Source organism: Python bivittatus, unplaced genomic scaffold, assembly GCF_059951505.1.
Source record: "Python bivittatus isolate LINGU-HERP-01145 unplaced genomic scaffold, Pbiv_v1 ctg000330_np1212, whole genome shotgun sequence".
Taxonomy (NCBI): Eukaryota; Metazoa; Chordata; class Lepidosauria; order Squamata; family Pythonidae; genus Python; species Python bivittatus.
Genome location: NW_028277058.1, coordinates 21,162,303 through 21,182,207, shown reverse-complemented (window position 1 = coordinate 21,182,207; position 19,905 = coordinate 21,162,303). Strand labels below are relative to the sequence as shown.

Sequence of the window (19,905 nt, the reverse complement as noted above, 5' to 3'; positions counted from 1 at the left end):
CAATCAAATGTTATTTATCATCACAGACATCAATAAAACATCAAAAAATTTTAATATTCTAGTTTTATTACATGTTTGTTGTCTGATGTTTTATTCAGAATTTTGGTCTATGGCTATAAATAACATTTGATTGATTGAATGCAAATAGGTTATTGACTTGGCCTATGCCATAAATATATGTGTAATCATTGTCGTTGTTAATCTATTTTGAATCCAGATCAGGTCAAATCAAAATATTTTAATACTTCCTAAGTATTAAAAAGGCCTTATTTCCATGTCACACCCAAAGCTGATTGGAGCTGAGTGAATGACGGAATAATATTGCTAATGGGATGGGTGGATCAGGCAGCCTGTGAAACATGTGAAACTCATGTCATCGCCTCGCTGCTGAGTGTCCTCTGATCACCAGCACCTGTATCTAGGCTGCCACAACCTTTTGCCTAATGACAGGCCTGATCATCAGTAGACATATCAGATACCATCAAGGACAGTTATTCAGTTGAGAAGTGTCTTCTCCAAGCCTTCCTCTTCTTCTGAAAGGTCTTTCTCCAGTCTCTGTACTTTCTGGTTCTCAGAAGCTGCAGGAGCATTAGGCACCTGAGCTGCATCCCAAAGGAGGCAGTCCCAGCAGTTCTGGGACCAGCTATGCAGGCAGTGACTTTACAGGGACTGAATGGGAATTGCTCTCTCTTTCTCCGTTGGCTTAGAAACCAGCGGGTGATTAGAGTGACTCACACCCTGTTCAGAAAACGAGGCAATCAATGTCTCACACATAGACCTGGGAGCATCAGCCATATCAGAGAAAACTAGAGAACCCTGGATATTATCTAAGGTACAGTGTTCTTCCTTTCTTTCAAACGCAGTGGAACAAACCTCAGTCAGGCAGGGCTGGGCTTTTTGATGCATGCAGGCTTAGTACCTGTCCACATGGTTTAGCAATAGTATTAAACACTCCTTTTATATTTAAAAGTATAGACCTTTTACAAGGCAAATACTGTTATGAAAGGTATTGTCATAAAAATATGGTTTTGCCCAATTTCTTTTGAGTTTATTCAGCTGAAGTCACCTGATCTTGAAAATATCATCTTTTTGATGCCCCAGTCATATGCTCCACAGTAATTCCAGGTGAATTTAGTTCCTGAAGCACATTTACTAGAATTAGAGTCTTTAGGTAACTTAGATGCAATGGCAGTTACCACTAGGTTTTAACAACAATGGAGAATGCAAATTATTTTTTTAAAATGCCCAGTTTTATTATTTCAGTTTAATAAGGGTAGCATTTTTATTTCCATCAATTATACCATTTATTTGGCATGCTTTCTGTAACTTTCATGATAGGAAAGGAATATTAAATAGTTAACAGAAAAGTAAACATTTCATTTTCACTCCATCAGGTCCAGGTGTAGAAATTGGTAGTCCCTGAGCCATATTTGGCTCCCAAAATGATTTCATCTGGTTTATGACTATTCTCTTGGATACTAATCAGATATTTTTATATTTGTATTATAAATATTAATTTACAGTTTCATTCAGACAGAGGAAAAATCTATTCACAGGCTGCAGAAAAAATAGATTGCCCACACTTTAATATTGCACGTTGCATGCAATTTGTTTCTAAAATATTTTGTACACCATTTGCAAGTTATGTCTGAACATATATGCTTCATTGATATAGGAGATCAGTGTAGTATAGTTTCTACACTGAAGATGATGGAGAGACCAGTTTGGTGTAACCTTGGGCCAATCATTCTTCTAGGATAAAAACTGAATTTAAGGAATAGTTTTTATCCCTGGTACAATGTTTGAAAAAGAGATTAATACTACAGTTTTTGAGCTTTTTTGACCTATTTGTCAACACAGTCCTATTTTTTAATCAATTATTATGGAAATTATATTCCATTTTTTAAAGGAAAAAAAGTCTGAAAAAAAGTTATTCCCAACTCATCCACAGCCAACAGAACTTCCTTTCCACATAGGCCAGAAGGGGACATCCAATATCATGAAGGGCCAAAAATAGGTTGACTTGCCAGTAAAGAGCTGTGTAACTAAGCACTTGTTTCCTTCCTCCTACCTCTTCTTCCTTTCCAGAAAAATATTAAATGTAAGGATAGGTTCAGATAACTAATGAGATTATAATATTGGGGGGAAGGATGGAAAGGATAGTATGTGAGGTCCTACTGTATCACAACATAATATAAAACACAACCCACACAAAATATAATAGTACATGCAATAGAAACAGCACCTCATATCCAGTTATGTCATTCCACCAGAATTACATTACATCTTGCATTAGATCCTGATTTTAAACTATGCACAGCAGTGAAAGTCAAGGAAGTGTCTGCTTATACAATAGTTGCAACGTGAGGAGGCAGCTAACTTAATGTATGCACAGTAATCCCTTCAGGTTTATTGAACTACCTATATAATAAAATTTGCTAGGAGAAGAGCAGCCTAAAGATGATAGGAATGAAAAACATTAGGGCAGCATGCTTTCAATGGAAGAGTCAATTATACCTAGATACACTGACCTTTTATGACATACGGTATGTATTTTCCTGTCTAGAAAAAAATTAGACATTTCTGGAAAGAACAGCTAATTAACTCATTTTGTAGATAAATAGAATGATTAAGTCTAAGAGTCACTTCCTCGTGAGATGAGCGCTCTCTCAATTCGAAATATAAATAAATTAAATATTATGGTTGGCTTAATTTTTTTTAATTTGTTGAAATAAAAATGCTTTCTTGATAAAACGGGTTTTTTTCCTGTAATTTCAGGCAATTTTAAATGAACATAGTACACAAAGAAAATGTTGGAAAACTAAATGAAATCTATTTCAGCATTTAGAAATCTACTGATTGAAAAGTAGTTCCAATCCAAAATTACAAGAAGTATTTAATCTGGCGCTGTATAGAATTCCAGATTCTATAAAAGTCTAGATTCTCTAAAATATCACACCAAAAATTGAATCCAAAGAATAGAAAGGACCAAACTTTTTTTAAAATAGATACTTGTTCAAATTCAACTTCCCTGAAGATCTTTCTTGAGACAGGTACTTTTAAAATTGTTTTTAATGAATGACCTGGATTTAAGGGAAACAGTCAAGTTCATTGTTGATATCAAATGAATGCAGTGTGGTAGATTAAATAATAATAATAACAACAACAATAATAATAATAATTGCAAATAGCTCCAAAAGGGTCTCTACAAACTAGATCAATATACTTCAGTGGCAAATGTAGTTCAGTGTAAGTGATATATATTAGAGTAACAAATCCCAGTGTCATAAGTTCACTGTTGAGATCTGAGCTGGCAGTGATATCTCAGTGAAAATCTCAAGCCAGTGTGCAGCCATTGTGACAACAATCTTAACACCCTATCCCTACCCCTCACACTGATCTTCTTGGCCACATCATATCTGATTCAAAGTTCTGAAGATTGTCAAAGCCTGATATACTTAATGATCTTTGAGCTGGCCTGATAATAAAGTAGGGGTTTTCTTCCCCAGAGGATGCAGGATTTATTTTTGATAGTCAGTACAACTTTTTTTTCTCTAGTAGAGTAGATTTTATGCTGTTGGTAAGAGATAAGTTCATGCTCTACAACTGAAGCCTTCATGGGCGAGGTCAAGGGGGTCAGATTGATGCAAGGAGTGTCATGGTGTCACAATGCAAACTTTATCCCTTTTTTTACATGTATTACAATTTCACACCATGCCCAGAAGGGACAGAGTTCGTGGCATGAAATTATTAAGCTGCTTTCATCATTCTGTCAAAAGGCCTAAGAGGCTGTGGACACCAATGCTTCACAAAGTCTTTCAGTTCTTGGAGCTGTCATTTGGATAGCTGGCCTTCAATGTTCTATTCCATGATGCAGTTTTCTTAATACAGATCATGAGCAGAAATTTGCAAGCATTTTTGAGGACTGGATCAAAATCAGATTTTGCAAGGTTGATATCAGAGTTGAAATTTTGCAAGCTGCCTTTGAAATATCTCTCAGATTTTACTTTTAAGCAGCCTCCTGCCTTTTATCTTCAAATTATATTCAAACAGATGCTATACCTCAGATAAAATGCACGAGTAAATTCCTGTTACGCCAAGCACTGCTTTCCATTTAATGGTTTAAAAGGTTTCCTCCCTGTTTCTGAAGAGTTTAACTGTTCCGCCCCATTAATGAAACTGTTTGGAGTTTAGATATTACTATGTTTTAGTCTTTGCATTTTTATTAAATACATATACAGCCAAATTTCTGGGCAAAACCTCACTGTATAATTCATCATATCTATAGTCTTGAAACCTGGAAACTGTCGCTAACAGTTGCAGTAACTAGATTAATAAATTGCATTGGGAAATTGTGTTCCCTAGAGTGGTTATCTTCCTCTCCTTTAGGGTTACTAAGTCACGGCTGCCAGCATGTACAGTGTATTCAAACTGAATTCTCCTTAAGGAGCAGGTGCCAAAAATGATAAACAGTACAGATCAACAAGGCATAATATGATTAATTAGTGTTGCCTGGCTTCAGATGATACAACGCTTCCTTTGTTGAATTAAAGGTGCCAGCAGAGTTTGAAGAATTTCTAACAAATTAATCTTCTTCCATTGCTCCATGGAAGATTACTGCCCAAGATATAAGTGATTGGTAAAGAGATTGATCTTAAAGGCTTGTGGGACAGATCCTGCTCACAGAGGCTTTCCCGTCATGTAGATTTCAATGTGATGTATACTAACAGTCCAAGAACAACACAGAGATCGGCTTCATTAGGAAGATACGCTGTGGTGTTAAAAGTAGGCCAAATCACATGACCCAAATGGTTTGTCACTGGCCTAACCAGAAGTTTTCACCTGACTGAAAGTTCTAGGATGGCATCAATCAGAAGGCCTGCCTAAAATAGGGATAGTGAATCTATCCATAGTCATTTCTATTTCACTTTCTAATTTTTTTTTTACATATGTAAGTTAATTTATCCCATAGCTATACTCGTTTCAATTATTTTACAAAACTAAAGTGTGTGTGTGTAATGTGTGTGTGTGTGTGTGTGTGTGTAGATTTCTCCAAGTATGCATTTTTATTTATAGTCATGCCTAATGTAACGAGGTTTAGAAAACCAATTTTCCTAATTTAATGCATTTTTATATATTATGTTCATGAACATAAACATTTTTGTGCAAACTTTCTAAGTTACTGTTTAAAAAAATTAGTAAACTGAATTGCAAAATTTGAAAAAAGAATATACTCTTAAGGAAATCTAAGTTTGGATTCATATATTGGTTCAAAAATACAATTAAGTCAAATATGAACTGAAATGAATCTCTCTCCTTCATTTAAGAAAATAGTGAAATGTTCTTCATTTGTTGCTTGTACAAAATTAATTAGACCACAGAATTGTTGAGAATTAATTATTCTCAAACTTTGAATACACTGACCTGATAAAATGCTAAAATAATTTTATTGACACCTCCCCCCACATGAATTCATTGGAGCTAGGCATAAGCAAGACATCAATATGCTACTTACATTTAGAAATTACTTTTCAATTGATATATCCCAAGGATATTCAAACGTTGTAATTCCTCAGCTGCCTACTGTACCCCTATAGGGGAAAAGTCAGGAGCAATGCCTCAGTGAACTTTGATGGCACTCCCATTTTGTCCACACAGCCTAAGCAGGTTTTAAAAAAAAAACAGGGACCTCTTCCCCACTTGCTGGCTAATCCCTGGTAAAACTCCTAAACTCCTAATGTTGACTGATGGGATTAATCAACATTATTGTATGGGAAGTCAGCAATGTTTCATTTATCATCAAGACTTGGTTGCCAGGTTGGAATGCCAGTTTTCAGTTCAGGCACATGTGACACCACTGAACAAGTTGGGGTCTGCAGTTGTTTAATTTCTGCAATGCAGGAAACAGACATCTGAAAATGATTAGTGCCAAGCTGAAAAAACTGGCATCCCCACCCCCTTAAGTTTCAAAGCATCTAAGAGGAGTGTGTGAGTGCCCTTTCATCCTGCCATCTTTCCAGTGGTCTGTGACTTCTCTGGCTTCCCATGCTTCAGTCATGAGGGATATCCTCCCATGGGCTTTTTTTTTACCAGTTCTCAGGAAACCCACAAAAGGTACCCACTAAGGATACCCACAAAGAAAGAAATTGTTGGAGATGTTTCCTTCCCCTGGAAGAACTGTCCCCCAACTTGTCCACCCACAAATTTGATGGAGAATTTTGAAACATCATGTTTCCTCATCTGCAGAAACAATAACATAAAAGGTAAAGTCTTCCTTCCTGCTGTTGACTACATGACATAGTAGTTTACTATTAACTTTTTTTTTTTTTTTTTTTTGCTTCTCAGTCTAGCCTACAGTGCTGAGATTTCCTGGTGGTTACCTATGCAGGGACTTACCATGTCTGACTTTGCTTAGCTTTTTTTAAAGTAGCTGAGTGCATGTAATCTATCCAATCTATCTACTGCATTGTTTTATTTCTATGAAGAATGATTATAATCAGAAGTAAATCTTTGTTTCTTCTGGGTAATGCTGTTTCACTTAGTTCTGTCACAATACCTTGTGGTCTAGCAATTCTCATGTAAAAGCTCCAGGATTGCAGCCAAGGAGATTTCTTTGACCTCGTGGTGAACTTAAGGTTATGAAAAGAGGAAATGTTAATGTTCTTTAAACTAACAACCATTAATAGTCTGGAATCCTGCACCCCTGACCTCATTCCCCCAACTCTTGTTCTCTGTTTGAAATGCAAATTGACTTCACACATTGCCATCCTGGGAAAAACCATTTGCACAATTCACGGAGGTCACTCATTAGCAGGGAACTGTGTGTGCCTTGCAAGATTAGGACTTTTCTGTTTGGGTTTGTTTTGCAGACTCTGCAAATGGATGTAAACAAGCTGAATATCACATTGCTTCGGATTTTCCGCCAGGGAGTGGCTGCTGCTTTAGGACTCTTGCCGCAGCAAGTGCATATCAACCGACTCATTGTAAGTGGCTTGGTTTCATGCTTACTATTACATAGTTTCACTTCCTGGACATGAAACCAACCAACCTGAATAAAGAAAAGATTCTATATACCTGCCAGCTTCAAAACTAACAATATTGGGCAAGAAGGCTCTCTGGGATACCCCATCCTTGTGTAGTATCAGCCCAAATCAGCCCAAATCCACTGGTTCTCCCAGCCCTAGTGCTGCTTCTTAACCAGTACACCACAATGATAGATACATGATAGAGAAATAGAGATAGAGATAGATACACATAGATATATTTATATAGAGAAACAGAGATAGAGATACACATTACACATAGACATATTTATATAGAGAAACAGAGATAGAGATACACATTACACATATATATGCCAACCATCTTCATTTTATTTGTATGTACTCGTCATTGCTTATGGTGAACAAGTTTCACGCAAGCTATGAATTGCAGCAAACCTTCTAGGATGAGCTTTATTGTGACCACTATTGACTACCAATAATCTGAGTGGAAAAAGCAGCCACCCAGCATTATATGAAGCTGGATGACTGATCTACCAACTTTAGTATAAGATCTAATGTGATAGACAGTAGCTGTATGGGCATGTTTTCTTCCCAACCTGAAGAGGCCAAGAATTGAGCCTAATACTAGGCCAGAGCAGGACAATTTTTTTTTTCTTTATAAGGGCACATTCCTGTAGCAGAAATCTGCTGGGAAGTAACACCTGAAGTAAAAACAGCTGGGAATAATGTCAAAAACAGATGAATTATTCATTTTCTGTTCTGGCATATCACTTTTTAAAATTTTCTAGCAACCCTTTTCTTTCTGTCTCTCTGATATCCCTCTCTCTTCCTCACCCCCTCTCCTCACTCTACTGTCTGCCAAGAAGGAGCCAGATCACTCTTGCTTGCCTATTAAGGGGTATTGCAATTAGGCTGAGGATTACAGGTTGCCAGCCATGCTCTATCCCTTCCCAAAGGCTTTTCTGCAGCAGTGATATTATCACTAATTGGCAAACTTCTAAATACAGCATAAGCAGGAAGGAAATCCATATATTTGAAATGCAGTTTGGGATATTTGAAGTATCAACTTAGATTCAATTTGAACTTCTAGATAGCTATTTAATCCCAAGGATTTCTAATTTGGATTGGAAAAGAAAATGGAAAATCATCATTTCTATTATTGCAAGAACAGTAGCTCATACAGTTAGCTCATTTGTTTGTCATAACAAACCAAGTTTTTTAGAGCTATTCTTCTCTTACTTTATGTCCTCTATTATTGCTAGGGCAAGAGGAACTGTGTTGAGCTCTTCATATCTCCAGTCAGTAGCAAAGGAGTTTCTGATACTATCCCATCTGAAGAAGTGCTAAGATCTCTTAATATCAACGTCCTACGCCAGGGTTTAACCCAGTTTGGAATTACAGAGATATCCCCAGAGGTAAGCTATCATTACTATAAAGTGCTAGTATGTTACTCATAGGTACTCCTTTGAAGACCTGTTATTATTTTGCAAACTCAGATGGTACACAATAAATAAATACCTTTCTAGTATTTTCTAGACTACAAATGATAAATTCAGTATGTGTCTAATGCACCTGAGGGCATAGGGAACCAAGGTGCAGCTAGGTGATAACTAAAAACTGGGCGTTAGAGTTTTGATGCACCTGAAATAGGACCAATCCACAGTATATAGCAGCCTCATTTCCATTCCATGGTTAGAAATCAACCAGCTGAGAGTTATTTGGTATCAGGGCAGTATTCTGAGGACTGATTAATATAGTGCCTTTCCTCAAAAAGTTCAAGAAAGCATACATGGGATTTTCCTTTATTTTAGCCTCATAAGTAACCTAAAGTGAAGTTAAACTGAGAGAAAGTGGCTGGCCCAAAGTCATGTCATCTTCATGTCAGTGGAGACTTGGACTTGGTTGTCCTCAGCCTAAACTTCTAAGGATTATGCTCCTTTGGCTGTGGTGACATAAGGCCACTTGTTACTGCTCTTTGCCCCTTATCACCTACACCTGAAATACTATTGTATGATGTCTAATGGTAGTTCTATTTTAATATGATATTACTGCCAAAAGAAATGCAGTGTTTAAAGTGTCTTGGGAATAAAAATTTACAATCCCAGCAGCAAGTTTCCCTGAACTCAACAGGCTTTATTTCCAGATTAGTAGATATATGATTGCAGTATGAAAACCTAATACAAATTTAGTTAGATTCCAATGGTATTTTTTTTTTAAAGGAGTTTGGTTGGTTATTTCAGCTGAACCAAATCTGTCCTGTTTTAAGTGACAGGTAGGTTAAGAGTTGCTGATTTTAATAAATTGCAAATACAGTGAAATCTTTGTTTCATGGATCATTGGGAAAGAAGGACAATCTCAAATGTCTTGTTAAACTGTAATTACATTATTCATGGTGATTTGCATCATTTGCATAATGGATGTTTCTGGGTGGGTGTTTTGTTATGGGTTTTTTGAGGGGGGAATGTCTGGATGCAAAATTGGTCCATTGTATCTGAAGTCTGTTAAATGAAGGATTCATTATAATAGTATAATTGAATGTTATACTATTAAGTTATCCGTCTAGTTAGAACTCTAGTCATGTAATCATTGCCAGGAGACTTGGTCTTCTTGGATTCATAGCACTTTTATTTGCACATAGACAACCTGTGACCTGTTGGGTCATCATTTCAGAGATATTTCCTTTCCTAAACAGAGAAACAGAATGATCAAGGGCAAAAAAGCAGTGGGAGTATGACTTACAACTTGCTGCCAGCTTCCCCATCGACTTTGCTTGCATGAAGCTGGCAGGGAGTGTCAGAAATCTTCCTTCCTCCCTTCTTTCATGCCTTCCTCCATCTTCCTTCCTTCCTTCCTTCCTTCCTTCCTTCCTTCCTTCCTTCCTTCCTTCCTTCCTTCCTTCCTTCCTTTCCACATATAATATAGCCTTATGCTGTTTCCCCTTCCCTCACAACCCTCAGGAGACCCCAGTGAAGCCGCCTCCTCTTCCTCCTTGGTTGACCAGTGGAACTGCCTGCCACCTTGCTGGGGGGAGGTAGAACAAAGGGAGCCACAGACTGTGAGGAAACCTGAACCCCCATTCCCCATTCCAGCATGTCCCCAAGGGTCCTCTCCCTTGAGGGAGGAAGAAGACTCACCCGTCAACCACTGGCACCCCCCAGCCAGCCCTACCTCACCAGCAGACATCTGAATTGCTCCCTTGTCCTTCCCTCAATGCCCACCAGCATTAAGAGATTTATAAATTTCAGCCTTGTTTCCAAAGCAGCCAATTGGCACTCACCTATCAGACCTTGCTGTCAGTTGATTGGGTGCAGGGGACAGAGAAAGGTGGGAAAGGTGACAATCATATGGCCTGGGCTGACCATGGCAGCACAGCAGTGCTGAAGCAGCCACAAATTTCCCAAATTTCAATCCCATGGGAGTCATGGCTCCTGGATTTTGGATGCATTCTGTAACTTAGCTTATTTGAGGTACTTTGGTTCAAAAATTGTTGCCCTATGATGCACCATTTCACCAAGTTGAAGGTTACAAACATGAGAGTTTTAGTAGTATATACAGATAAAAAATAGGTTGACAATTGATGTGATTTCTCAGCATTAATACCATTAAAAATAGATTCCTCCTTCCCCAGTAGGTTCTGGGAGGGACATAGACCATCAGCTATATATAAGCCAGGCTTTTCAGAATGCTCTTACAGATAGTTCTCATTTAGCAACTGCCTTGTTTAGTGACCATTTGAAGTCACCACAGTGATAAAAAGTAACTTCACAGGTTTGTAAAGCAAAGGAAAGCTGAAATAAGATCATGAGCACAGTCATAGTTTCACTTAGTGACCGCTTTGCTTAATGACCAAGTTGCTGGTCCCAATTGTGGTCACTAAACAAGGATTACCTGTACTTTTTTTCTGCCCCCCACCTTTTTTTCTTTTTTTTGCATTTTATAGATGTTCATCTAAAGTGTAACACAGAGGAGAAGGGAAAAAAGTGGGGGAAGAGACACTGCTTGTTTTATATATTCACAGCCATTAAGAGCCAATGTCTTGACCTGGAGTGATCTCTCAAGCTAAACTCATTCATTTGAACGTTGGCTTTCCACTAGTTTTCAGGTTGTTACAATCAAAGTCTCTAGGCTGTATAGGAAGCCTTATATATCATTAAAGCAACTCCAGCTCTTATTGCAATAATACAGAAAAAAAAAACGAGAGAGAAAATCTTGTTAGGTATGCAAGTAGTGTTTTTCAATTTTTGGTTGTTTTATAAATAAGAATGAAATACATATAATTTAGGCTATCCAAAGGTACCTGCAAACTAAATGTTTAAATATTGCAATTCAGTTAGAACAAGCATTTACTTTTACTCAGTTTACTTCCTATGATGACCAAACTGACAGCTTTGATAAGTTTATTGCTGACTGGAAACCCCTTATAGACTGGTTGCGTGAAACAAGAAAAAATGAACTTATTATATATGGTTTTGATGATTAGAAAAAAATATAGAAAAAATGAAAGTTATGCTATAACCATGGAGTAAGAGGTAAATTTATATTTATACTTACAATTGCTGTAAAGAAAATTGAAAGCTACATCTTTATATTTTCTTTTTTTTGTACTTTTGGCTTTTTCTTTTCTTTCTTTTTCTTCTTTCTTTTCTTTATTCTAAATATTAGTTTCTGTTAATTTTTATCTTTCTTTATTAAAATCTTAATAAAGTTATATATCAAATGAGCATTTACTTTCACTCAATTTTATGTATTTTAGTGATTAATGTTCATTAAAATAGACACAATTGACATTTTCCTGAAGCTTTACATACATTTCTAGATAATGGAGCTCTTTCCTTTGATTGTTTGTAAGTACAAACAAGATCTGACTGGCGATTAGTTACAGGCTCCATCCTTCACCTTCCATACATTAAAATATGCATCTGATATATGTCTGTACCTATAAGCATAGGTGCACAGGCAGGATTCCACATGATAATGAAACCTAAAAAATTAACATTTCCAAGCACAAGAAGCTCGGTCACCACACGTACATCGGTGAACACATCACCATGATTTTCAGGTCATAAAGGGCATGGTTTGGACACTGACCTATAGTGCTACCTACTCATTCATTATCCAAGTGAAGAAGACTCTTAATGACCAAGATGTGTATTAGAGTACTTTGACTAATTGCCATCAAGTTGTTTTCAACTCCTCATGACCACATAGATCTTCAAATGGTGCACTCATTGCCACTTAACTGAGTCCATCCACCTTGCTGCTGGTCATTCTCTTCTTTTTCCTTCCACCTTTCCCAGCATTAGAGCCTTTTCCGGACAGCTGGGTTTTCACATAATGTGTCCAAACTGGATAATTTGAGCCTGGTCATTTGTGCCTCAAGTGAGAACTCTGGGTTGATTTGTTTGATGATCCATTTGTTTGTTTTCTTGGCTGTCCACAGTATTCTCAGGAGTCTTTTCCAACACCAAAGTTCAAAGGCATCAATGGTCTTCCTTATCAGAGGAAAAGTTAACGAAGTGACTGAAAGTGTAAGCAACTATTGCTACTTTTTCAGCTGCCAAACCAGATAGTTTTCAGGAAATAATTATATCATGTCCCATGAACTGACACAGCTGGGTATGAGATTGAAGGGTTTTTCCAGAAATCATGAAATACAATCCATTGATAACCATGTTAAAACGATTGTATTAAATTTGTGAGAAGCATGAATTGGTACTGAATCATTCAAGCACTTCATATTATTGAAGAAAGAGAAAACTTTATATCAGGCTGACAGTGATTTTTAAATGCATGTCCAGAACCATATAATTACTTTTTTTTTCCTTTTATGTTTCTATAAGTCAAAGAAAAATGTTTTGCAAGGCAAGCACGAGTCAGATAAACTCTGGAGTAAAGAAGGATTTTATGCTGTCATAATCTTCCTCAGCATCTTTGTTGTTATTGTGACATGTCTGATGGTAAGTCTGTTTGCTTCCATTGTCACTGTTTTGGCCTTTCTGAAAAGCAGAACAAGCTTTACTAGTGCTGAAATGATTTGCTAAAAACAGTCTAGTCTTTTAGCCACAAACAAAATTAATGCAAAACGAGGCATAAAGTGAATCTTAATCATGCATCTAGACCAAGTCATGCTTTTGTTCAGAATACTTAGAAGGGGGTCCTTCCCATATTTTTTTAAAAGAATGAATTCATTTATTGGCCCTCAGCCAAACACATGCTTAGAATTGGCATTGTGAATACATGGTGCCTTTTTCAAAAATTAGTGATTGCAGGGGAGGCAGAGTGAAGCATGGACTGAATCCAGCTTTTCCATTCTCCTATTGAACAACAAATTGATTTTTGGTGAAGCCACAGCAGCTGGATTGGAAGGGGAAAAAACCTTACGCAGAATCCATGGTCCCACAGTTATACATTTAGCTAAGCATGCCCTTAGGTGCTTATTCTCTCCTTAGCTGGTTAGATTTTTTTTAAAAACCAAGGGTTACAATGTTTGTTTACATATGTGCTGCTAAAAGACAAGGTGTGCATGATGCGGTCACAACACAAACCTTGCTCTTTTGCGCTTCCTTCCCTGTGTCAGTCACAAGGGCATAAGTCGCGGGCTTTGCATCAGGATGTCATTGTGCCCTTTTCATCCCTTGCCCCCTCCCCTATGCTGTCCTTCCTGGGGCATCTATGGACGTTTTCAGGGAAAAGAATGATTGAAAGTCTTTGTAAATATGTGTGTAATAAGGATGTATTACGGCTGGTGCAATTTCCTGTTGATTGTATGCAGAATAATAAAACAGTTTCTAACAGCTATGCTCTGACCAATAAACCCTAATATACCAAGCCAATAGTTATTTCCCTGAAAGATGTTCATTTACACAATTTTTATTAGATTCCACATGGTTTTTTGTTTTGTTTTTTGCCAGCCATAGTATTCCAGGATTTTTATTTATATTTCCGTCTGTTTTTCTAGGCTTCAGTGCGGTGGATCTCTTTTTTTAATTGTGAAACACTACTGCAGGGCCCACCTGTGAATGACACTTTTTCTCATTTGAAGTAGCAGTTTCTTTCTGTTCACTCTCTCCTAGTTGTGACATTTTGGCTTACCCTTATATAATCATTTTTGGTCCCCTGTGGTTGGGGTATAGATTATTACTACTGGTTGCCATATTGTTCTTGTTCAACTTTATTGTTATGAACATAATTTGACAATTCAGACAATTAAAAGTAAACAAAACTGAACAATTGCTCTGGTTATAAAGGGCAACCCAAAGAGTGAGTGAGGTTTGGCCCGTCACTTTCTCTCAGCCAAAGTCAAACTCTGATCAGTTGTGGGGACTTGAACCTGGGTCTTTGCCATCCATGCCTAATTACTTAATTATTATACTTCCCTGGCTAATTAGTTTTTTTCTCCTTCAGCCTTTTCTTTAAAGGAGCACATTAACTGTGTTCACTTGGCATTATTGAATTGTTCTTATTGGCCAGTTCTTTTTATGATAGGCAAGGGCTTCTACCTATTGATTTCCTTTATAGCCAGAGCTCTGTTTTCTTTTAATTTCACTTCAACATTTATTATTTCCTCTGCCAATATCATACTTTAAGAAAGGATTTGATACAATATAGCCTAACATCAGTTTCTTTGCAATAGCTGCTTGTTCAATTATTTCCCAGTACAGTTTTGTTGTCCCCCGACTAAAGAAACCCAAATAATCAATCTTATTGTGAAATATTACACTAGAAACCCAAGTTTCAGATAATGCAAATCAAACTATCTAATGAAAGTTTTAATAATCTCTAGAAAAATGTCTTTTTATTACTGCTGATGCTTCCTATTCCTATTGGTTATTCATCGTATTAGTATCTAATTTTATGTCCATTCATTAAAAATCCAATTCTGCTTTTTTCATAATTTAAGGTAAAAACAGCTATTTTCTCTGTTATGAACAGGTTCTATACCGAGTGAAAGAGAAAATACAATTTTCTGTGAGACAGGAGAAGAACAAAAAACAAGAAATACACCTTTCTTCCATCCCTCTGCAAAGAACTCCATCTGAATACAAGACAGCAAACAGAATGGTCCAACCTGAACAGACCCGTAAAGTCATAAATGTCGTAGTAGATCCCCATGGGCAATGTACTACTGAGATCAAGCCCTCACTTTCTGCTAGTCCATCACCTTTCAAAATGAAACCAGTGGGGCTACAAGAAAGGTAGGATGGAAGTTCTATAGATAGAGTTTATTATTCTCTTTCTGTAAGGCAGGGAAAGCAACTTAACATACCTATGAGCCTACAGATACCATCCTTTTTCCTGATAAACCTCTCTGCCCATGTAACTTTAATTATTTTTTAGGATTACTTTCAGTAAAAATAAATAAATGTGGATTTGACATGCTGCAAATCAAAGTGCCAACCTTAAGCATCATCTTTGTTTCCAAGAATGTCTCCAGTTTCTGTAGGTAGCCTTAGAAAATAAAAATGGTAGCTGGCTACATCATGGCTCTTTATTTCCAAGTGTGCCCTTCAATGCAGAGAAGAAGACCAAGGCAAGTTAGAGATGGTAAGGACAATCTCAGAGAGCTAGTGGGAGCAACCACATCAGTTTACTTCTGGTAAGCAGAGGTTTTGTAGGTGGTCATACCCAAAAGGGCAGCTGATTTGGTGAATGTGTAAACCCCATATGCTTCCGAGGTAACATAAGCCAAAGAAAGTTGCATGTGTATAGATACTGATTTGCTGAGCATTTCTTAGATGATGGTTGAGAGATAACATGAACATATCATATGGATTCTGAATGGTTTCACATGTGGTAGTGGGGGGAAGCTACTGAACCAGGCAAAAAGATCTGTTTTATTGCCTTGAATAAAAAATATTTATACTACTTATTCCAAGTAAATTATTCATGGAACCCTCTCCATGCAAGGTTTGTGTGTTATGGGAATTGTTTCCATTATTCCCCTAAAAGGCCTTGATCTGAACTGTACATGTAACGTTAAGAACAGAAAACATTCATATCTGGATCAGTGAGTATTGATAGTTGTAAGGCCTATTATTCAATAATGCTTAGTTTGGAGAATTCAAAGACATCACCTTAAGATTTATGCTGTAGCAATGCAAAATAAGACAATGTTATTAACCCATATCAGAGATAAACTGATGCTAAGATAATGGTTCCTTGAATTAGCTTGTACCAGAAATATCTTGCTCCCTACAACTCACACTGGATGTTATTGCTTGATGAACAGTGACATCTAGAGGAGAGAAAGTATTGTAAGCACACTTTCCACTACCGTTTGTGATGTACTGTATAAGAATGAAATTGCGGTCAACCTTTAAGTTCTCAGAGACAGAAATTCCCAACTAACATCCCAACACATTTGGGAGCACCAGATTGGAGAAGGGTGGTCTACAAATGTTCCCTGAATAGCTCAGTATTCTATTGATTTATCTTTCAACATTACAGCCTTATGTAAAAGTATTATCATAGTATTATAATGAACCAAGTTATGGGAAAGAGCAATTAGGAAGGCCACTTTCCACCATATTTTTACAATAAGAGAAATTCACTGTGTCATTATGAAGACAATAGTTAAGTCTCCTCCACTTTCCAAAAGGGATTCTCTTTGGACAAGAATGAAAGATGGAAAATATGGCTAGGTTTCTCACATATTATATCTGCTGGGAGTCTGCAGTGATCCAGATTCAAAGGCAAAAAAGGTGGCTTGAAGTGTACAACTGAGTCCATTGCGTCTGCCAGTAACTCCTGAAATCAAATGGTTTTCTTCTGGGTCTACGCATACACAAAAAGACTCAGTGTCTTTAAAAGCTGTGGTATGTGTACCTACATGCAGTCCTCCAAGAGGCAGAAGATATCCACAAATTCCCATGTTGGAAAACATCCAGTATATGAAGAGCTTCCAGTCTCCTAAGCCTCTTCTCTTCTTCACCTCTTTCTGCTTACAGATTCAAACATTGCTCATGGTTTTCTTTTCCTAAACATATGCTCCAACAAAACACTGGCTTCAGACATGTAGCCTCTTAACACATCAGAAAGAAGAGGAAATAAATGCAGCACTAAAAATAAAAACACAAAAGAGGAGGTACATATAGTAGTTTATATCTCTAAATTTAAAATTAATAGTGGGAAGACTAGGTGTGCTTCTCACTCATTCTGCTGTTTAGATATTGTTGATGGGCATCTTCAAGATCCCTGTTCTCCTTAATTTTTAGCTGGATTTGGACAGGAAATCTTTCAAAAGAAAACGATTGTCTGAGAGATGTTAAAATAACAAATGGTGCTAATTAAATATAACACATGACCAGCTTAGCATCAGATCTGCTCCTACATAGAGAGGGAAATTATCTGTTAAGGATAATGTGTCCAGTTATTAGTTCCCACTGAGGAATTATCAGCCAAACATCTCCATTAGCTCTCATTTTTAAGTTGCTTGCTATCTAGACTTCATAGTAACATGCCATTGAAACCCAGCAAAAGGCAAATTGGAGAGCAAGAGCTATGAATCAGTTTCTGTGATTAGGATCCCAGCAGTGTTGGATACTAGATAAGAGTTTTCTATGAAGAAAACAGTTGGGCAAATTAAAACCATTAGGATGACTTCAGGCAACCCCCCCTCCCCCGTAAGACGAAAGGATCATGCAGCTACTGTGAGTGGAAGGGTAACAAGCATTTACCTATACAGTATTTCATTCTGCAGTATAACAATTAAACAATACTGCTTATCTTATTTTAACTCTCTACAATTGTTTTGGATCCGACTGTGTATCCTGGTCAGGACTTTTCAGCAGCAAACTGACCTGAAAACAACCAATCAAGGGAACAAGTCTATCTGAGCTCTGATTATTTAAATTTATCAACAAAAGATTAAAATGACAGTGCAAGAATTCTGACCAGAACCTTTCTACCTGAGGAACATTTACCACACACTGGTGACAATCTTCTGATTCAATCTGAGAATTCACTCTCACAAACTCTCCGGTAAAGGCATCAACCTTTAGAATATGAAGACCTATTTAGTCTAACATCACAGAATCTACAGAAAGAAGGAGTTTGCTGGGCCTGGAAAATGTGCTGCTTTTTGCTGCTTAAAAGGAGAAAATCCAGGGAAATGTAATTGACTGCAGACAGCTTAACAGCCTTTAGCCCTTTAGGGACAGACAGGCTCATTCCAGCTGCTTGCCTGATTAAATTTAATCCTTTACCATGTGTTTGCCATTTTATGAGGTGACAATATATAGCCTTTGTATCAATCATATTAGCTTTTTCTAACTCAATAGAGTATTTAGCCTGGAAACGTATATATTTCAAGGCTGTGTGAGTATAAATTAATACCCCGGACTGCCCTCATAAATTATTTGTAGCAAGCTCCTATAAGGATTGAAAAGGTCATCATTCAGCTATGGCAAATAATTTTTAAAAAATATTTCTATAAGAAAAAGCAGGGTATTGACTCTTGATACCTACTACCTTTAGATACTGAAACTGTCTTTCCAAATTTTTTTTTTTTTTTAACCAAGTGCCGCAGGATTGCTGGCATAGGTATCACCACTTGTGCTATATATAATACAATAATTATTAAACATTTCCTGCTTTTTTTCATCCAGTATTCTGTTAAAAGCAACTGCTTGACATTAAGCATTGTGTTGCTCTTTGCAAACTAAATAATGAAACTGAGCCAGTGTTTGCGGATGATAGCATAAGCGTGAGACCCTAATACATGTACAGGAAAGGTTTTGGAATTTCCTGGCTGAAATACACAGCTTTGCATGGATTTGGAGGATAAATTTACTCTATTGTGTTGAGATGAATATGCTTTCTTGGGCTTAATATAACTCTTAGCTATTGCTTTCAGGGAAATGCCAATAACAACTGTTTCAAGCACAGGGTGATGATGGTCCCAAAAAAGGATTTTTTTGAGAAAGGTATTTCAAAGTATTCATAGTGATTGGTTTGGTAGCTCCTCCTTTCCCCAGCCATTGTACATAATTCTTTAACCCAAGTTTAGGTTTATCATTGTCTGTACCTAGAATGGTCATCATGTTAATTTATTCATAGTTGCAATGTTAAATTACACTTCACATAAATCCAAACTTATGGATGCAGGGAGTTCACACCACCCAGAAAGCTTGCAACTGTGCTTAGAGTCATTTGCACTGGAATGGGTAGCATATGCTCATGAACCAAACTGCTTGGGTTAACATATCTTGCAAAGACAGCCACTGCAAGCGTTTCATTAAATCCAGACATGCAGAGAAGATGTAATGGTGTTGATCCTGCCACCTACCCTCCTTACCCCAAGCCAATGAAATATTTGATGCCCACGGGGAGTGTCCCTGCACCCATACAAGCGTGCAGATGTAGGGCTTTTCAAACAAGCGGGAAGGATTCAGATTGCCCAAGATTTGACGTGGAGGACCACAACACTCATACATGACTGCACACGTAGGATCCTTTATTATAGTTGTAACCTATATTGCTGTTAGAAAGGATGATCAGTAATACAGTCCCATCAAGAGTTTTCTAGCTCTCCAACCTGTTATTACTCGTTATTGTCATGTATGGCAGTTTTTGCAAATAGTTCCATCTTAACAGAAAGTAGCATTAAAAGCAGGCATGTAATGAAAAGAATTTTAAAGGAATTGCCCACTTATGTAACACCCAGCATGGAACTCTTAGACCCAGCGTTCCTGTTGGCTGTGCCCAGGGTGCCCCTTCGTTTTCTTGCCCTCCCTGTCTCTTTTTTCAATATTATTTTAAAATTAATTCAACTATCAAAAATGGGAAGTTGGCATGCTGCAAAGAAAAGCACCAGTCTGTACCATCATCTTTATCTCCAACTCTGAGTTGCAGTTGTTGTGACTGGTTTAAGATTATATACAGGAAATGGCTGTACCAATCA

At 37.3% G+C, this 19,905-nt stretch overlaps 1 protein-coding gene across 1 annotated transcript in view; it reads left to right on the top strand.

Annotated features, from left to right (window-relative positions):
* Window positions 1-19,905, top strand: part of PTPRR (protein tyrosine phosphatase receptor type R) — an 87,457-nt gene that overhangs the window by 40,831 nt on the left and 26,721 nt on the right. Inside the window, exons 3-6 of the mRNA XM_025163206.2 lie at window positions 6,870-6,983; window positions 8,267-8,419; window positions 12,845-12,961; window positions 14,937-15,199. Coding sequence (XP_025018974.2) covers window positions 6,870-6,983; window positions 8,267-8,419; window positions 12,845-12,961; window positions 14,937-15,199 — 647 coding nt within the window. The remainder of the gene's footprint in view (window positions 1-6,869; window positions 6,984-8,266; window positions 8,420-12,844; window positions 12,962-14,936; window positions 15,200-19,905) is intronic.